Source organism: Photinus pyralis, unplaced genomic scaffold (genome assembly GCF_008802855.1).
Source record: "Photinus pyralis isolate 1611_PpyrPB1 unplaced genomic scaffold, Ppyr1.3 Ppyr1.4_unclustered_Scaffold1534, whole genome shotgun sequence".
NCBI lineage: Eukaryota > Metazoa > Arthropoda > Insecta > Coleoptera > Lampyridae > Photinus > Photinus pyralis.
The window spans coordinates 20,683-40,978 of record NW_022171035.1 but is presented as its reverse complement, the minus strand read 5'-3'; the positions used below and the strand labels follow the sequence as shown (position 1 = coordinate 40,978).

At 33.5% G+C, this 20,296-nt stretch overlaps 1 protein-coding gene across 4 annotated transcripts; it reads left to right on the top strand.

Moving 5' to 3' along the window:
- The first annotated feature begins 5,284 nt into the window (after nucleotides 1–5,284).
- On the top strand, nucleotides 5,285–18,283 carry LOC116181676 (AP-1 complex subunit sigma-2). Of its 4 annotated transcripts, XM_031502086.1 has the most exons (6): nucleotides 5,445–5,606; nucleotides 5,659–5,772; nucleotides 6,326–6,504; nucleotides 6,555–6,663; nucleotides 6,719–6,856; nucleotides 16,370–18,283. In XM_031502086.1, exons 3-6 carry the CDS (start codon nucleotides 6,326–6,328, stop codon nucleotides 16,412–16,414), a joined length of 471 nt encoding a protein of 156 aa, XP_031357946.1. In that variant the 5' UTR covers nucleotides 5,445–5,606; nucleotides 5,659–5,772; the 3' UTR covers nucleotides 16,415–18,283. The 4 variants fall into 4 exon arrangements, with proteins under 4 accessions (XP_031357947.1, XP_031357946.1, XP_031357944.1 ...); XM_031502087.1 differs by lacking the exons at nucleotides 5,445–5,606; nucleotides 5,659–5,772 and adding an exon at nucleotides 5,285–5,438; XM_031502084.1 differs by lacking the exon at nucleotides 5,659–5,772.
- Nucleotides 18,284–20,296: the final 2,013 nt, after the last annotated feature.

Sequence of the window (20,296 nt, the reverse complement as noted above, 5' to 3'; positions counted from 1 at the left end):
CACCGACGCAAGGCGTCGTTTATTGCGCAGCTTATCAATTTATTAGAGACCAACGTAAAGCACACGAGTATAAAGCGGATAAAGACGTTAAACGGCTTTGACATGAAATAAGATGTAGGTACCTACCAGAATCTAATTCTCAACGTATGAGTTGTGAACTGAACACAATACAAAGAGTACCTATTGGGGTTACTATAAATATAGGGACACGAATTTGTGCTAAAAACCAATTCATATACGCTAATCTCATTCACGAAAGAGTTCAAACTAGGCCTCTGCTCTCAAGGTATATCTGTTAATTGCGATAACATTTTTTGAAAATCCCTTGTAACTTCATTCAAAAGGGATCATTCTGTGATCGGACGGCGCACGGCGTCGTATCAGAGAATTGGCAGGTTTTATATTTGGTCAGAGATCATTCTCGAGACCAAACAGATCAATCACAGCCTGATGACGCCTAGTAGGTATATAGGTATAATTACTGCAAAGTAGATTAGGTATACTCCGATTTTAATATTTGTAGGTTAAATATTTAAGTAATTCGCTAATGTTTGTTTAGTGCATTTTTTAATTATCATTGTGCTATTGTTTGCGTTTTGTCCGTCTGTCCGAACGGCCCGACCCACTTCTGTGGTTTTAAACTGCTTTTAGTGGAATTACTCTAGAGTTGTTGTTCAGATCAAAACTTTAACTGGGAACATCTCAAGAGCGAAGTGTCGAAAGAGAATACTCGCAAAGGGAAAAATATGAAGCGTCTGGATAAGATATACCTATCTATCTACTGATGAAGTCAAAACTGTGAGTACGAATATGTTAAAAACGAGGTTTTGGAGGAGAGTAGGTACTTACAAACGGCGATTGGAATGTTTGAATGAGACATATCTAACGGCGATGTCAAAACTTAAAGTGTAAATATCTCGAGTTTGAAGTGTCGGAAGAAAGTGCTTGCAAATAGACGAAACATCTAGACAAGACGTGCTTAGTAAATCAAATGTGAATACATCAAAACGGAGAGTTGTGAATCTTTTAAAACATACTGTATCTGCATAAGATTTGAACACAATTTATAGCTGTTTTTTAGTGTATTTTCTTCAAAGTGAAAAATCGCTATTGGCTGCATTTTGTCGTCCGTCCGTCCGTTCGTCCGCTCGCCCGTCTGTCCGTCCGCCCGCCCGTTTGTCCGTCACACGTACTCCTTCTAAACCACTAAACCGATTTTGGCGATATAGGACTCATTTGAAAAGGCTTGGTCCAAGGATTTCGTGCATATCCATATGTTTTGGTTTTCCGCATGCGCAGTGTCAAAAATTTGGTTTAACGCATGTGCGATGCTAACGGCGAGTTGCACAAAAAAAAATAATCCAGGATTATCGTTTAATCCGGTATTAAGACATTTGATTGGCTTTATATTACAGTAGGCAGCCAATCAAATGTCAACATTCTTGTTTAAACTCAGATTTCGCAAATAATGTAGGATTTTGATTATAAGGCTTGTCTCACAGTGGAAGCGGTTACGCACGAACTGAAATACGCATGTTAACGTCAGAATTGTACGTCCGTGTACGCACAAATCGCATTCGCTGCGTATCCATCATGAGCTGAGCAACTGTTCACAAACACAATCGTGTTGCGAGGATAAAAATTGCATCGGGCGATAAAAGATTGCTCATGTTGCATCGCTTATCGCATCGCTGCAGTGGGAACCGCGCCTTATACGCACGAATACGGACGATTTATTAATCGCTAATGTGCGAAGGTCCGTTTGAAATCGTACGTTTGAATAGTTCGCCCCGTAAACGTACGTATTCGTACGAATCCCAGTTCGCGCGTAAACGTTTCCACTGTGAGACAAGCCTAATTCGCTTTCCTGCAACCGGCCGTAACTGTTTTATTTATGAAGATATTTAAATGAAGCTTTATATGTAAACACTACGAATATAAGTAAAATGAATGACGTTTCCAGAATGTTGTTTTGCGCATGCGCAATGCCAACTTTCTTATTTATGAAAGCAGTCAAACGAAATATCATATGTAGGCAACTTGAATGAAACTAAAACTAATATAACTAATACACAATGCGCAATGCTATTTACGAAAGCATTTATAAAAAGTTCCATAATATGTAGACACTTCGAATAAAAGTAAAACTAATATCCATTTCAAAATTTGTATATTGTACTTATTTGTATATACGCTCCAATATTTTTCATTAAACTGTATAGACTTTCGACGATAGGCGGCTCATTTGAAAGAGAATGTGGTAAGGATCTCGTACCTAGTGGTATTTTTTCCTGGTCTTAGCATTAATATTGTTAGGAGGAAAATACGTTCTCGTCATTTATGTTTGCATAATGACTTTTTAAACTTGTTTTAACTAGGTTGAGTAAGTCTGATACGCATTGAAAATATAACTACAATTTAGTAACAAATATCAGACTGGTTAATTGATTAATTTTATACTGATATTTTCGGTAGGTTGCTTGATGCTTGTTTTTCACATCTACTATATACCTACATATAAATCTATAATACTACATAAACCATGCTGGAACTTACAACAAATGTTAAAGGCCGGTACAGAGTTCCGTAACGGTATGAGGTACGAAATAAGAAATAAGCGGTAACGTAAATCCGGAGGTAAGGGAAGAACGTTTGCGTCATATATGTTGTCAAACTGACGTTTGAGATTGTAGTACCAAAGGTTATTTTGCTTTTCATAGACGTAGGTAAACGAATATGGATAGTGACATCATAATCATAGCGCTTCTAGTGTTAATACACCTTCAACACAAATGTTTAACGGTCGAATACCTTCTCATTTTAATAAACAAAGCATGATTCCGTAAGAGATAAGGTATGAAATTAAATAATTCATTTCTTACCTCTTACTACTTACGTCTTGCATCTTACGGAAAAACTCTGAATGTCACCATTATAATTTAAATGTTTATTTTTCTTATTTCTTATCGTTACCTCTTACCGCTAATTTCGTTAAATTCTCTCCATTTTCGTTGTCCGGTTAAGAATTGCGGTGAAACTTTTTTTTTCGAATTTTCAAAAATTCGTGATTTTCATGTTCAAAATCCCCCAGATACCAAATTTCGTCGAAATCAGAATTTTTTTTCGCACCCCCAAATGGAGGTGCGCTCTTTCGTGGTACGAATTTTGAAAAAATTTTATCAAAATTGGATAGGGCGGACCCAAAAACCCCTTCAAAAACGTGCCACCCATCTTTGTAACTCTTATGGTTGCTGAGAAAAAAATTAAAGAAGAAATCCAAATTTCACCACTTCTTTGGGGGTTGCTCCCAAATGAAACACGTTGGACCATCGGTTTATTTGGAAAAAGTGCTGGTCTTGGTCCCCTCTATCAACCAAATTTTTTTTACATGCGGTCATGTAACACCCTGTATACCACATGTAACAAATAAGCCAATTGAAAATGGGTCAAGTCCAATGACTCCGTAAGGTCACTCCGATGAGCTCTGCCGCTTTTTTAGATGCTCTTTAGGGGTTGATTGGTTATGTACTTAAAACAAACAGGAATATCTTACGATATCTTAAGGCGCAGATAGACTATAGCAAGTTACTTACGACAATTTCGCGCGAGAAACTTCCACATGTATTTACACTGTGAGCAATAAGTGTCGCGATAAACTATCCGGCAAGTTGGGTGAGCCATTGCTGTCGCAATTTCTCACACAAGTGTTTACACTAGCAGCTCTTTTAACTTCCGCAAATGCGGCGTTTTGGCGCCAATAGGACATCGTAGGTACGTGTTGCCGCGGCTGTAGTAGTTTCATGCAATAAAAATATTGTGAAACACAAAAGAAATGTTGGATAAGAGTATGGGGCCTACCACAACTTAATTGATGAGCTGAGAATCGGAGAATCAATCCCAACAATTTAAAAATATTATGTCAGCGGTAGAACTTGAGGAAGTATTATTACAAGTGGGTAGCAAAATTTAAAAACAAGTTTAAAAAGTCATAACAACATAAATGACGAGAGCGTATTTTCCTCCTAATAATGTTAATCCTAGGACCAAGAAAAAATACTGGTAGGCACGAGATCCTTACCCCATTCTGTTTCAAATGAGCCGCCTATCGTCGAAGTATATACAGTTTATAGGAAAAATAGTGGAACGTATACAAATACAAAAAAATTTTGAAATTATTAGTTAGCATTAGTTTTACTTTTATTCAAAGTTTCTACATATGAAACTTTTTTTTAAATGCTTTCGTAAAATAGCATTACGCATTGTCTACATTAGAAATTTCATTGAATACCTTCATAAATAAAACATACAACATGCGTAAATAGTAAATTTATAATATAATATTATAAATAAAAAAGTTTGGAATTGAACAACATTTTGAAAACGTCGTTAACTTTAGTTATTAATAACGGGCGATCAAAAATGAGTTGCTTTCGAGTCACCTTTGGAAGTTCAAGTTAAATACGATTTTCCATGTAAACAAAAGTTCCAAAGGTGACTCGACAGCAACTCATTTTTGATCGCATAGTATTCGTAGTGTTCACATACCTACAAAGTTTCATTTAAATATCTTCATAAATAAAAAAGTTAGCATTGCACATGCATTAATCCAAATTTTTGACACTGCGCATGCACAAAACTAAATTTTGAAACTGGCGTTAAATTTGCTTTTATTCCTTGCTTTCATAAATAGGAAAGTTTGCAATTCGGTTTATAAATGGTCGAGATGCCAAAAGGGCAATGTGAATGTTGATCGATTAGCTTCAATTTTTGGAATTGCGTTTTATATGGCTAAAGCTATACGCATATTGAATTTCATGCAATTTGGTTCATAACTCACGGAGATGTCAAAAGAGCCTACTTTATTTTTTGGTCTACATTGCCAATTCACGAACTCCGATCTACAAATTTGATAAAGAATCCTCTTGCAAAATTTCATCGTAATCGGTCCATTCCATTCATTATCGAGATATCGTGCTAATGGACAGACCGCAAAAATCATAAACTCGCTAGGAGCTCCACGACTTGTGAGACACAGCGCACATTTGCGCGCAGGATTGAGACAGGATTTAAAACATGTTCTATTATTTTTGCAAACTTTTCTGCTAATGGATTTTTTCGTGTTTGGTGAGATAGCATTTGTGATGACATCTATGGTCTATCGTTTGCAATATTTCTGCTAGCAAAAATGTTGTCGTGGCAAACAGAGAAAAGGTTTTCGTCTCTGTGTTACACTTTTAATGAATCTTTTACAACAATTTGTGCATTTTTGTATCCAAATTCATAAACAATGGTTCAATGTAGAAGCAAAATGGCAACTTTGCAGTTTTATGGATGTGGTTAGAATACCTTCTTTTACCTGACTGTTAACCAACATATGACATATGTAACCACCACGCCTGACGCCACACCTGATAACTGTCAAACTTCCAACTTTCTCAGTAAGCTATGTAATTCAATTTGTATTAGTTTTAATTTAGGAATTGTAAACCGTACATGTAGAAAAGAATAGATTTAGTTATCTCTTGAGACCTATTTATACTGTAGTCTCGTGACTAATACTAGAGATAACGAACTTGAAGTGCTTGTGAAATTTTGATAAAAAAATGGTGAGTGATTTAACCTTCAATTGTGTTTTTACACGTATTGTAATCACCGTAGTTCACAGTCAGTTTGTTAACGTAACTAAATGGTAATCACACCAGCACGTCCTGGGGAAAGAATTTTGCAGTTTAGTTGATGGTGTCCCGGCATTTGTTCTGAAACATTTTTAAGGTATAGGTATTTCATGTTTATGTTATCAAATTGTGTAAATACCTCAAAGGTATTCTGAACTGTTCATGTGCTTATTTGTTGTATCATTACGTAGTACTAATTGGTCAACAACTGAAATGTGGACTTGTAGTTCGTTGTTAAAATCTGTAGGTACTTGTTTAATTGGTTGTACATACAGGGTGTGTGTTTGAAAATGCTTAGTAGGTTTACACCATTGATTATGTGTATAATCAATGGTTTACACAGTTCTCATTTTCTCAAACCAATAGTTCGACATCTACAAATCTTTTAACTTATCTATCAACATCAAAATATAAGCATACCTCTGAAAAGCATTTGAAAGAGTAAACCAAGAGGTTTTACTGCCAATATTAATTGGTAATAGTTTCTGAACCAATAAAGGTGTTCATCGACAACAACTGTATGAAATGCATTAGGTATGCATTGCCACAAATTATAGGGGGTGATTTGGAAAAAACTAGTTTTATTTTAATTTGTAGAAATACCTACTCAGAAATGTGTACTTAACTAACTGCTTTTTTTTAAATTTCAGATGCAATTTATGTTGTTATTTAGTCGTCAAGGAAAGCTACGGTTACAGAAATGGTATGTAGCCCATCCTGATAAGTTAAAGAAAAAGATAACCCGCGAATTGATCACGACCATTTTGGCCAGAAAACCGAAAATGTGCAGCTTTTTGGAATGGAAAGATTTAAAGGTGGTTTACAAACGGTACGTTTCGATTTCTATCTATCAACTTGTAAAATATCGACATATTTTAGATATGCCAGTCTGTATTTCTGTTGTGCAATTGAGCAAGATGATAACGAGTTACTCACACTGGAGGTGATCCATCGCTATGTGGAATTGTTGGATAAATACTTTGGAAGTGTAATTAAAATTATACGTGTTTCCCTTGTGCATTATTGTACCATACATTTTTCAGGTGTGCGAGTTGGATATAATATTCAACTTTGAGAAAGCTTACTTTATTCTTGACGAGTTGCTGTTGGGTGGGGAAATACAAGAAACTAGCAAAAAGAATGTATTAAAAGCAATTGCCGCGCAGGATTTGTTACAAGAGGTTAGTAATGGAAACACCAGCTATGATTTATAGATTGTTGTGTCGTGTTTTTTGGAAACTAGATTTGTTTAGTACTTCTTTTAATTTACAAGTTTGCTGTGTGTGATTTTGTAGCGAGTGAATCACTAATTGAGCTGATTTTACACCCATTTGTGCTGCACTGCTAATTTTCTGCACTAAATGCTTCGGTGCGTTGTCTATATTTGTTGTGAATGTTATTGCATTTGAAAATGTAGATAAACAATTGTCGTTGTTTTAAATCACTTGATTAGGAGAGACTATTCAACAACAGTTTTCTAATTCACTCAAATGGTAATTGTACAGTGTGCGTTTAAACAAATTTGATGAGTGCCAATTAGCTCCTTGCATTAATTACGAGTTCCTACAGGTTTGCAAAAAGACATTGTGTCTGTTATGGACTAATACAAGAAACTACTTAGCACGAATTTAATTTACAGTCACATTGTATTGTTATTCTTGTTAAATTACACTTTAACTTGTTTTAACATCTGAATTCAGCATTCAGCAAACATTGCTTACATATTTTAACGTCTTGTAATTCTTTTCCTCTTTTACTCCTTCGCTGGCCTCAATTTGATTGGATGTATGTGATTAGCCTCACTTGCACACACTGAAATGAGTGCTGAATCCACAAATCGGAGGAGTTAAAATGATTTGCAATAAAGTTAAATGTTTTTGTGCTAACTCAAATGTACACTATTTAGATATATACCATTACATAATGTGTAGAGTATAAGCAGTTACTGACTCATCATAAGGCAGCAAGAAAGTATTGTGTATTTGTTTATGAAATATTTACCTACTGCTTACTTTATGGAAGTAAAGAAGGTATTAACTTGAATGTTGGAGACATTGTGACGGTTTCTTGTATGATCTGCACCTATTTACTCTGGTATTAATGGCATGTGAATATTGTGATTAACAAGGATTTTCCTTTGAGTACAAAATGATTCATTAACAGCATATACTTAATCTGAAAATTTGTGTATAGAACCATTATTGAAACTAAAATATAAATCTTCTCTATTGTCATGATCCGTTCCATTTTGCACTTTTAACTGCGTTTGTGATATCTTTTTTTTTTCAGTCTCATAATCGACGTGAGTTACATTTCCATTTATATTTTTATTGTTTGAAATTCGCAATATAGAAATATGTGGTCAAGTAGATTCAACACTAAAACAACAAAAGCCAAAAATAAACTCTCAGATCATGGAACCATTCCCCTGTGTCCAAGGATGTCTGTCATGGGGATCTCCGAAACCATAAAAGATACAACAATGGTAAAATTCGAGAAAAGATGCGCAATAAAGAGTTGTTATCCTTCAACAACAACCAGAAAATGCCGACTAATTCCGAAGATAACCCAGAAAAACCGAAATTTGCAGATTTTCCGGAAGTTGGAACTTTCTGGTTTTTTTTAAAGCATAATAATAACCCTTTAATTGCGCATCTCTATAATTTGACCATCGTTGTATCTTCTGTGGTTTCGGAGATCCCCATGATACACACCCTTATCTGGGACATAGTATATAGAGTTTCCCAATAAGCATGACCTAACTTTGATAGCTAATACTAGAAATTATGTCCCTTTCTGTTTGGTTTTCCATTTCATAATGAATCGTATGTTCGTAGTTTCTTGCGTTTTTACGAATTCATAGCGCCATTTTTTTATTAGAAAATAGTGATATTTACATTTTTGAAATCAATAACACAAAAACTAAAAATGACTTCCATAACAAAGTTGATGATTGTTAACCAGAGACGAAACATACAGAGATTTAAAATTAGCATCTTGTAGAGAGAAAGCCTTAATTGTGTCATTTATTTTGAAATATCTTTTTAAATAGCATCGGTAAAAAATAAAAACGGTTTTGCAAAATTTGGTTTTTCTCAAGATCTCCGAAAGTAGTCAGAATTTTTACAGCATTTTACGGCATTTTGTTAACCGTCAAATTACACAAGTTTGCCAAATTTAAACTAGCTACCTACCTATCTCTTACAGTTACAGTTACAAAAATGGCTGATGGTAGAAACATGTTTTTTCAAAAATTTGAAAAAGATGATATAATGTAATATATGTATACAGCGATATGCAGTCAAATGTCCAATACACTGACACTGAATTCTAATAAACGGACAGCTAATCTGTGAATATGTACCCCACTGTCGTTTTCTACGTTGCACACGGTGTTGTTTTTACGTTTTTAGTTAAATATAGTAATTCAAGCTAGCGTTCATTGTAATTATATCGCGATTTTCGCGACTTTGTGTTACTTTTTCAAAAACTTAATACCACAAACAGAATCAAGCTAGTTACTTTTGAGATACATAATGAAAATGAAAAGTTTGACTTTTGGGATGTTATCATATTTTACTACCCACGTTAGATAGAAACAAGTAAAAAGGCTTTCGCCCTAAGGCGAGTAACTTCAGCGCATTTTCCATAAATTGATCCGAATTGATCAATACTTCTCCAAAGGCCATACCTATGTGCGCTGTTTTTCATTACTAAAGGCATATTTATAGTTAAAATTTTAAAGAAACATCTTCATAAATAAGGAAGTTGACACTTACTGCGCAGTTGATATTGCTCAGCCTGCGCATGCGCAGTTGAATTGTCAAGATTTTCCTTGTGCCAGAGCGATACGCTACCGAATGCACAAAGAACGAACTAAATATCTTGAAAACTGTAGGAGTAATTAAGGCCTTGGACAGACGGACGGACAGAGAAAGTGGCTGCAATAGCGCACCGAACTTCGTTGGAAAATGCGCTAAAAAGGTAAGAAACGGTCTATTTGAGATATTTTTACATAGAAACCAGTAACATAGTCAACAAAATTTTTGGCCCAGTTTCTGAGATTGTTGGTATTTTTTAAATGTAACGCCTTGTATATTTTAAGGTTTGTATTCCATTATTTCCTGATTACATTGATGAATCACAACCTATTTTTTTTTTAATTTCAGTCATGAAAACCTTATTTTTTTACTGATTTTAGATAGTAGGGTATCATGGAGATTTTTTTTAATTGTATCCATGGTGATTAAGGCAGCTGGTAGCAATCAATAATCGTTGACAGTAGAAACATGTCTTTTCCAAAAATATGATATAATATAATATCTATAAGAATAATTATATATTTAAGGTATATATAGGTTGTGATACATCAATGTAATAAGGAAAAAGAATGCAACAAAATTGACGTTAAGATATACAGGGCGTTGCATTTAAAAAATACCAACTTTGGGTAAAATCTCAGAAATGGTGGTCCTACATTTTTTTTTACTACGCCACTTGATTCTAGGCAAAAATATCTCAAGTAGGCAGTTTTGATCTTTTTTCGATCGTACATGGGTTGTGGGATACGGTAACTTCCCAAAAAGTCAAATTTTTCGTTTTCACGCTGTATCTCAGAAACAAACGTAGCTAGATTGATTCTGTTTGTGGTATTAAAAGTTTCTCATAAAGTGGTACGGGAACGTGAAAATCGTAAATCTCTATCTTTAAAACAGCTGAAGTACATTACAGTCTCAACCAAAATAGGACATAGTACTTCTAATGCTAGTTGCCATTTTAAATATTTCTTGGGTGTAACACCAACAGGTAGCCTATCGAATTAATAAAAAAGTTATATTTTTTGTTCCTTAAAAATTTGGTGTTGATGCAGCGATGAAAAATTGTTCAACGATTTTGATGTCCTGTCAATATAGTAGCAAATCATTGCAACTGACAGTGCAGTTATCAAAACCATTATAGTATGGAACATCACTCCTCAAGTGCAGTTTCATAAAATCATAACAAAGTGTCATCTAGTGAGACACCATATTCAGATTAGGACGTCAACTAAACTTCTACCTTACTATTCTAAAATTAAATAGGCGTATCCATGGCTTCAATATTGCGCTTTATGTTTGGAAATGGAAATTTTAAAAAATACAGTGCGTGCGGGATAAAAGGGTCACCTCAATATCTCTTTTACTTGGCGAAATACACCAAATTGTCATATATAATGTTATATGCGACATTACGATCTGTCCGGTCGCTTATTGAAACATCCGGTTTAACCGAAAATCGATGCAACCTGTGCTTTTCAAATGCAATGCTTTTTTAAGATATTTGAAAAGAGCAATCAATTTGCTGTACCACAACATAAAATAAGCATATTTGAAATACAAAAAAATGATGCAGATATTCGTGATTCAATATTTAGAAAACATCAAATCTAGCATGCTGTGTGCTGTTAGGATGCGCGGTGTCAGACATGGATAGTATTGCGCAAAACGAAACATTGAAACAGTTGATGTAGGACTTTTCTGTGTGATATGGCATACATCACGCTAGATTTAATAATTTTTCTAACTATTGAATCACAAAGTTTTCCATTTTTTTTCATGTCAACCATATGCATACCTATTGTCTTAAAAAGTCATATAAACGTATATTTTACAAATTTTTTGTATGACGCCAAATAAAAGAGACATTGAAGTGGTATCACGATTCAAAAGAATTATTTACACCTTCAGTATTTGGAAATGGTTTTTCGAAAAGTGTGGTAAGAACTTGTATGTTGTATGGCATATAGCTTGGAAACCTGGGATTTGTCCAGATGTTTATTCATTCTACTGTCTTTGCGTCAGAAGCAACTTCTATTTACGTGAATATCTCTCAGCTTCAATCTATGTACCTATAATTTCTAGATACAACTTCTTTGAGAATATTCATTTCATGTCTAAGGTAATAGGTGTAATCTCTTGCGAAATTGCTTTTTTCATTTCTTGGATTATGAACGGCCTTTATAAAAAGATATATTGTCGAGGAATGAGTGGAGTGTATTAGCTGGAAACTACAAATTTGATACTGTGCATCGGAACAAAATTTTAATACAATCTAGATCTCGTTGCCTATTTACAAATTTTCAGTTTGAATATGACTAGTAAATGGCCATCATGATGGGAAATTCCTGTAATCACGGACAAGTTTTAAAAACATATCCGTAAAACAAAAAATAGATCTTGCCAAAAAACTTTTTGATTTTATTGTTATATTATAATCAATGGTGCCAAGTGGTAGAGTTTATTGTGATGTTTTTTGTTATTGTTGTGATAAATGCTATTATATATATATATATATATATATACACATTATACACTGTTTAATGTAGGTTATATTTTCTTATTATTCATATCCATGGAATGGGTAAAATTGAAAATTGACATTGCAATAGTCTTGCTACGTTAACATCTTTCATGCCATCGTGTATAGATATAGACGTTTTTTAATTGTCTCGTGCATGACTATCTGGCTTGAGTCTATTTGAATGTCGCTTTTTCTGTTTTATTAGTTCCATGTATGGTTATTGAAGTTATTTTAGAGTTTAGTTCTAGTCAATTTCAGCACTAAAACACAGTATTATTAGCAAACTTTGAACAATTAAGTTTTTTCAAAATTTATTCTTGGGAACGGTTGTTATTAACGTTGTATATGTGTTAAATAAAATTGATTTACTGCAAGTTGGTGTTTTACAACTTACCGTATTATTTTTATGTATCCGAAGATTTGGTTAAAAAATGGAATTTGTTGTACATAAATTAACGTTGCAATAGTAACTAAATTGCCCAATGCACACAGTTTAGTATATATTATTCAACAAAATTTCATAATGGAATAACGTCCCACTTATTTTCTAAAGGGAGTAAATCCATACTGTAAAATGATCCATAAGTCTATTATCTTCTTGGAATGTAATATGTATATTGCTTTCGTCTTCACATCATGCAGTTGTGGTTAGTTTGATTGTTGCTTTTGTTTTTATTATTTTATGAAACATTTAATTAAATCGTCAGATGTCAATATCATCTGCTACAGTCTGTATTTATCTTTAGCCTCATGCCGTTATACATTGATTATTGTAAGTATTACGATTGTCGCCATCTATACGCAAAAATGCACAATGAAATGTGCTATCATTGGGTACCAATATCACCCAACAAATTCAGCCATCTATAGAGCGTATAAATTGCATATTATTCATTTACTACATAGACTCTCTAACTATAATTATAGGAATGTTGAATATTGATCATTACTTTTTATGAAGATCATTCGTTAAACCCCCAATAAATTAAAAATCAACAAATTACATTGTATAATATGCAATTTTTGGGGATTTGTGAAATCAACATATTGCTGTGATCAACTTGCCACTGTAATGTCTCAATACAAACATAATTCCTCTTACTTTGTTACTGCAGATATATAATTGGATGTTCTGTTTATGTAAATTATAGCTCGGACATAACACTTACAAATAATAAACGAATTGTAACTGTGACCTGACAATTCGCAGGAATGGATAAATTTCCTCAGGATTTCTCATAAAACATATCAGATCATTATGCCCAATAGTATAGTGCCGTATAGTACTCATACAGTTTTTTTCTTTCTCTAACTGATTAACATCTTAAAATGTTGGACATGCTTAATCACCTTGTGCATTAGAGTAAGTCATTCTAAACAATTTATTTATAATAATTTACTGAAGCAGAATAGGTAAAGATATTGTTAAATTCATGCGTTATTTGAAACGACCTGTTTTAAATAACATATAGGTTCGTTTTTCTTCATAAACGAAAAAATACTAATTTGTTGCTCAGTTATCTAACTCTGTCTCTTAGGTTTCTTAGTTACACAAGTACTCCTGATAGTAACGTTTTGTTTCACTCGCGCACTTTTCGCACAAACGTCCAATTCCTTCGTCTCCTGGAAATTAGCGGGCAGATCATCCAGTGTTGAGCATTCCGTGAAATAACGTCGTTGTATTTGACGTTAGAACATGACCGCGGGCAGTCTTCAACCTCACCAGACGACTCTGGCCGTCTTTTGTCTGGTAACAATTCCCGAACCAGTCCTAAAGACCAGTCATTATCGTTTCTTATGACAACCACAACAACAATGTTTTTGTAATCTTTCTATTAACATAACTGAAACCCTCGTTTTTCTTATAACGACTTCTGTATACACAGTGTCCAAGATGAGGATGTCTATCATGGGGATGTCCGAAACCATAGAAGATATGACGATGGTCAAATTAGAGAAAAGATGTGCAATTAAAGAGCTATTATTATGCTTTAAAGAAAACTAAAAGATTTCGATTACTTCAGAAGATATTCCAGAACAACCGAAATTTTCCGATTTCGTTTGTATTTTTTTCTAAAGTTATTATTATACAAAAAAATAAAAACCACTTTCTCATTGCCACTTTATGAGTTCTACAAGACAGCTTTAAGAGATTCTCAATACAACGTTTCGTTTTGTAGAAATCATCATCAATTTTATCTTTATATATTAGTACACCCTGTATTTAGTAGCATTTTTATTACAAATATAACGATATACTACACAAAAAACAAAAGTTGAAAACCATGGTGCCAGTGGCGTATCCAGCGAAACTTTTCAGAGGAGCGGGGAGCACATTGTGAATACAAAAGACCTTAGTCGCACATTTAATTTTATTGATATACAAAAAGGGATACATATGGGTGAAGTAAGTCAAGATTCCATTTCAAATAATAAATTCAATTCTTTTGAGCCCACTCCTGGCAAATCTTTCAATGAGCGTGTCTATATCAATGCTGATGTCTCTGTGTACAACATGCACAATCCCATTAATCGTTCTTCAGACATTCTTGTGCGTAACCACGTCTTTAATCTGCACAGAGTGGAGAAAGGTCATTCTGCATTCGCTATTTATTTATTTATTTATTTATTATTCTTCTATGCTAACTCGATGGCTGGATGAGTAGTGAGTAATAAGTAGCAATGGTCGAATTACGGCGAAAAGGTCTACATCACATTTTTCTAATAGTTCCATAATACTGCTAGGAATGTTATCTTGGTTCTTCCAATTATTTGGTCAAAATTGTACTTATCCTCAGAGTATTATTTCCGAGATTATTTCCATGTGTGATTCATCATCACCCAGCAGCTTATGATATTTTTTTACAATTGTCTTATACCACAATGTATGTATGGTGGGGATGGGTACTGTACACGTGGCATCCACCACAGCTGGAGGGTCTATAGTCATCAAAATACAGATCCAGTAGTCTGACTACTCCTGTATTTAGCGACTCAGCTGACTAACTGTATAATTTTAGAGCGGTTGAGCTTCTATCAAAATTTGCCAACGGTACCTGCCATCCTCTGCGTGTATCATATCTAAAAGCAATTAGTTGGTGAAAAATCTCAACAGAAGAGTCGTCTTTCAGTATAATTTTAATTTGTGAATTTTTTAACTAAAAAGTTTCCAAATCGACAGCTGAGGAAAATGGTATTTGAGGTGAGTTATATGGCTATGGCTGTTGATCACAGCATTGAAATGATACAATACTCGTTTTATATATGTGCATGTATATGGCAGAGCGCATAGCTTATAAATTGTTTTTCCAAAGGACGAAGCTATGGAGGGCGCTTTACGAGACATAGGCCTGCTGTAACCTTACGTGTTTCTATTCTCTCATTCGAGAAGGGACTTCTTAGTTATTACATCTGACTAATCATTTAAATAAATAACAGCAAGCAATTGTAATTATTTTTTTGCTGATTAATCACTTATGTAGTACCTAAACTATATGTTCTTGTTACTTGTAACTCAGGTCATATACATGTACTTTGATTCCATACAATTAAGATTACATTTTTTACAGTTACCAATGTATTGCTTCTGGAGTGTAATTAAAGGTTCGGATTTATTTCTAGTCCCTTTTGTTCACATACTAATCTGGAAATGTGATTTTTTTACATACATATCATTGTTGATCGTAGGCAGCTTCTATAGGAAACTCCATAAGAGTATTGCAATTTAATGATTTTAACCCCGTATTCGATATTTCTTAAGGAATTTACTATAGACGTGTACATCTTGAATACTATAATACAAATTTTTTTACGTTTTTTTATACAAATAATTATCATTATATACATATATGCTTCCATGTGCATTTAATCTAGATCTCAAATCTGTTACGAATCTTTTAATTGTATAGCTGTAGAATATGATACTAACAACAGGTGCTGTGCCATCTAGTATTTTAATTTTGTAGTTTTTCCGTAAATAACATTTTCAAACGCTGTAGCCTTTAATTATTATTAGCGATTTTATTTGTGGTTTGGTAATAGTAGCTTTTACTTCTTTAACAGGGAATTTACAATAGGGTGCGGTACACTGAGCTTGTATATTATAATTTGTATTTATTTAACGCACAATAAAACTTCTTTGATTGCTAGTTTTATAACTGTTTTGCTTGCCGAACATTAAATCTAGTGAATTACTTCTTCAATATGAAAGTGGATGGTGCTCTCTTTTGGATTTCTTCTTTTAGGTATGTGACTCAATTTTTTTATATTACTTGTAGTCTAAGCAATTCAATCAGTAATCCACATTCATATTGGTTTATGCTTTAACGAATGTTTTAATCTTTACCTTGTTTCAGGAGGAAACGCCTCAAGGATTTTTTGAGGATCACGGATTGGGTTAACAACTGAGTACATTATAAAATTATGCTATATTTTTCTACAGAGAAATTATTCGCTGTGGGTATATAGCTTCATGCTAACTTTTCAAATAATGAAATCTTGTCAAAGGACATGCTCATGACACTAGTTATTACATTGCATTTTAGGTGGATAGGTATTATGCAGGTTTTCGATCTACTATAATGATTGTTTTTTTTAATACGTAATTAAATAAGTATGACTGATGGCAAGTGCAAACTCAAGTACAGTACAAGTACTTGTGTGTATATGTAACGCTATTTAATTTAATTAGAAGAGGTGATCAATTTTGCGCTCTTTTGGAGGTGCCCAAACGCTCGTTTGTTCGTCGTGCAAATAATGACGATGTCCAACGAGATTTGACACGAGGTATAACTTACAGAAACACTTACTTCCTCTTTTGCGCATTTGTTTTACAATAGTAATTAGAGTAAGCCGTGGGAACATTTTCACTCGCAGAGCCCACAACTCCCATGCTAAAAGTGGTTAGCGCCAATTTATCCGCGCGTTGTTTTTTCTTTACCTTAAAGCAGTAATATGCTGTCGGTCTGGCAAGCTTCTGTTGTTTCACAACACCGACTAAATAACTTTAACTTAATTTTACATTGATTACATTGCATAAATTCATTGTAAAACAAGGATAAATTTAGTTAAATTAATTTAAATAGCGTTGCAACTCTTTTGCACTTCTTGGTTCTACATCCACTATTGCGATAGGTTGGTCTTTTTTAAAGTTTAAAAATAATATTCCAGATACCTACATTACATTCACATATTGATTTTTTCTATGTGCTATGTTCGATCCACATCTAATTTTTGACTTTCTACCATGTTCCTAGAGCAATTTTTAGAAATCTTTTTTGTCTTATTGTCTCTATTAAGCATAATTTGAGAGCCATATGTCAATTGTAACTAAAATCGTCAAGAAAGTTACATATTTTTTAATGTCAGCACTCAAAACAAGTTTTAGTTACATAATAAGTGGTGACAAGGTATTACCATTTATATAACCCTAGTGGTGTAACCAGGAGGCTGTGTACAAAAATCATATACACAGCACACTTTGATACTGACATATTTTTTGCGCCCAGTTTTAAGCTAAGGAGTACTTGGCCACCTTTGCAAATAATTTAATGGAACAATAATACGCGTTTGTTGAATTAAGTGTGTTAATGAATTCTGTAATCTTTAAATGAGTGGATTTTACAGATTAGACTTTTGTAATTTCATGACAATTAATTTTTGACGTTGCTCATTTTTTTGCAATATCATCAAATACATATTGCGCCTACATACTTTATTCTAGTTTTGACATGACGTACCTACGCCTCTATTTTTTCTTGTAATTAGCTATTAAACTGTAAAACAAATTAGAGCTGAAGTTGGAATTAGATAGCTATTCTATACGAAAGCATTATATACTTAAGCAAATTGTACTAAATATAAAGAGATTCAGTGCTATATAAATTTGCGTTCCCTTTTTTTTCGTTATAAAACCATTTGCTATAGTATTTGTGTCTATTTATCTATTGACACAGTTTAATACTAACAAAGTACAGATTTCTACTGTGTGTCTTTAGCTTTACACACCATGTTGTGCGGCTAAAGTGCATCAAAATTAATTTAATATTTCATTATCTAAACTAAAATATTACTATGGGCATAAATAAGTAACGATTTGTATTAAAAATCATGACGGCCTCGGGCCTCTATACTAACTAACCAATAAAACATTCCCTCAACATAGGTCTATTATAGCATTGATTCTCTTTACATACTCTTTTTCGTATAAGTGTAATAAGGGTTAATGTACCTAGTAAATAAAATATTGTTCGATCAGTTAGTAAAACTTACATAGCCTTTTCACGACTGCAATTTGTGACCTAAATAAAACGTAAAAGCGATGCGATGAGATATAGTCCAGTCAAATTAGCTTTAAAAGTAGTATAAACGGGATGTAATTTCACTCAACGAAAGTGTATCATCCTATGTAAAAAAATCCTCTGAATCCGAAAATCATAGTCCCTCTGGCCGGAACATATTATTGTTATTAACAAAAAACGAAGAAAAAATGAGAAAATGTCGTGTTTTTTCGCATTTGACTTCGAATATCTTGTTAACTATTGCTCTGAGGGAAAGAATGAATAGGCATGAACTTGTTTAGAATAAAATTTTCTATAAGATACCTACAGTTGGTTTGGAACGTTTTTTATGGAAAAATGTGAAAAATTAATCTCTAAAATTAACAGTTTGTTATTACCAAGTAAAATTCATCTAATCTTTTTGAAAATCCGTATTTAGTAACTTCTTTTGATAACAAAACTGTATGACAAACCGATCACTGTAGGTTTCATAGTAATTGATTAATTAAATAAACAAATAAAAAAAATGTGAAAAATACGACATTTTTTCTTCGTTTTTTGTTAATAACAATATGTTCCGGTCGTTTCCGGCCAGGGGGGGTTATGATTTTCGGATTCAGCGGATTTTTTTACATAGGGTACCCTCGATTTCGTTAGGTGAAGTGACAACATCCAGCGCAAAGGGTAATTTGACTGGACTAATAGTTATGTATTATTATTATTAATTAAAAATTAATGCTATTTTGTCATAATTATGCAGATAGTATACGCTTAAATTGGATTTCACATGCAGAATATAGCATAATCATGATTTTAGTTGATTTTATAAAAATGTAACAATCTAGTTAAGGAACTGCTGATATTTTGCAGAAACGATTTTGACATGTTCATTTATTAAAATGAAAGTATTATCATTTTTTGTTTAGGATTATGGAATGATAGGCATGTTGGACATGACAATATTGTTTAAACACTTTAAAAGTGTTCATGTTTAGTATAAAATTAAATGTGCATATTTTACAGCTTTAAATAGAAAATGTGTTTTTTTCTTTTGTCTGCTAAAAATTGAGTAATTACTCGAATTTGGATTAGTGTAAGCAAAAAAATGCTTGCTTCATGACTCGATCATGTGGTATTTTTAAGGATGCTGAAACGGAAGTACAAACCATTCAGAGATAAGTATTTATTGTGAATACATTTTCTAATTTGCACACTGTGATTTGCAATTTGCATTACCACCAAATGCAATAGTTGCCTTATTTGTGTGTGGGATTCAGTGACGTTGCTTCATGTAGGGGAAGGTAGGCTAAGTTGGCGAATCAGGTAAGATAATGAGGTTTTTATCCAAGTACATTTGGTGACGAAGAATATGCTGTATCGGAAATTATCCCAGGATAAGTTCTTTCTATGTCAGAAAATTTGCAAAGAAATGGCATGGACCCTGAAATACTTAAGAAAATATTAATACCGATGAATTATGCTTTAAGAAATATTTCCTTGACATCGCCAACCTTTCTTCCATGTTGCCATACTTTAAATGCATTGGTGTAAACGCTCTGTTGTCCTGTTGAGTGAAAGCGGTAGTGCTACCCTATTGTATAAAGAATAGCTTTACACTCTGCTGTTATCAAGTTGTCTCGTGTAGTTATTTTGTTACTTGATCTATAGAAGATATTGTGGATAGAAATTGCCTCAAATTTCTTTGTTTTGGAAGCTTTTTCCCAAAACATGAAAACGTTACCTAAATACATTAATGACAGTACGGAGGATGTCCTGGCATTGGCAACGTTTCAAACGCTAGCTCTACTAGGTACAAGCAGTAGTAAAGTGGCTGTAGGCATTGAGTAAAAAATTGAATGCTGTAGGTAAGTACAAGAGGAAATTCATTGTTACTATAATAAAACCCTGTGTGAATTAACATTGGAACCTTGCGTTCTAGGGTAAATTCACTTAGACCATAGGTACAGTACATGGACTGCTATTAGCCCTACGTTTTGCATACAT

Coding starts and splice junctions, on each gene's coding strand:
- LOC116181676 (XM_031502084.1), top strand. Junction 6,664..6,718: donor TGGATAAATACTTTGGAAGT/GTAATTAAAATT, acceptor TACATTTTTCAG/GTGTGCGAGTTGGATATAAT. Junction 6,857..16,369: donor CGCAGGATTTGTTACAAGAG/GTTAGTAATGGA, acceptor ACCTTGTTTCAG/GAGGAAACGCCTCAAGGATT.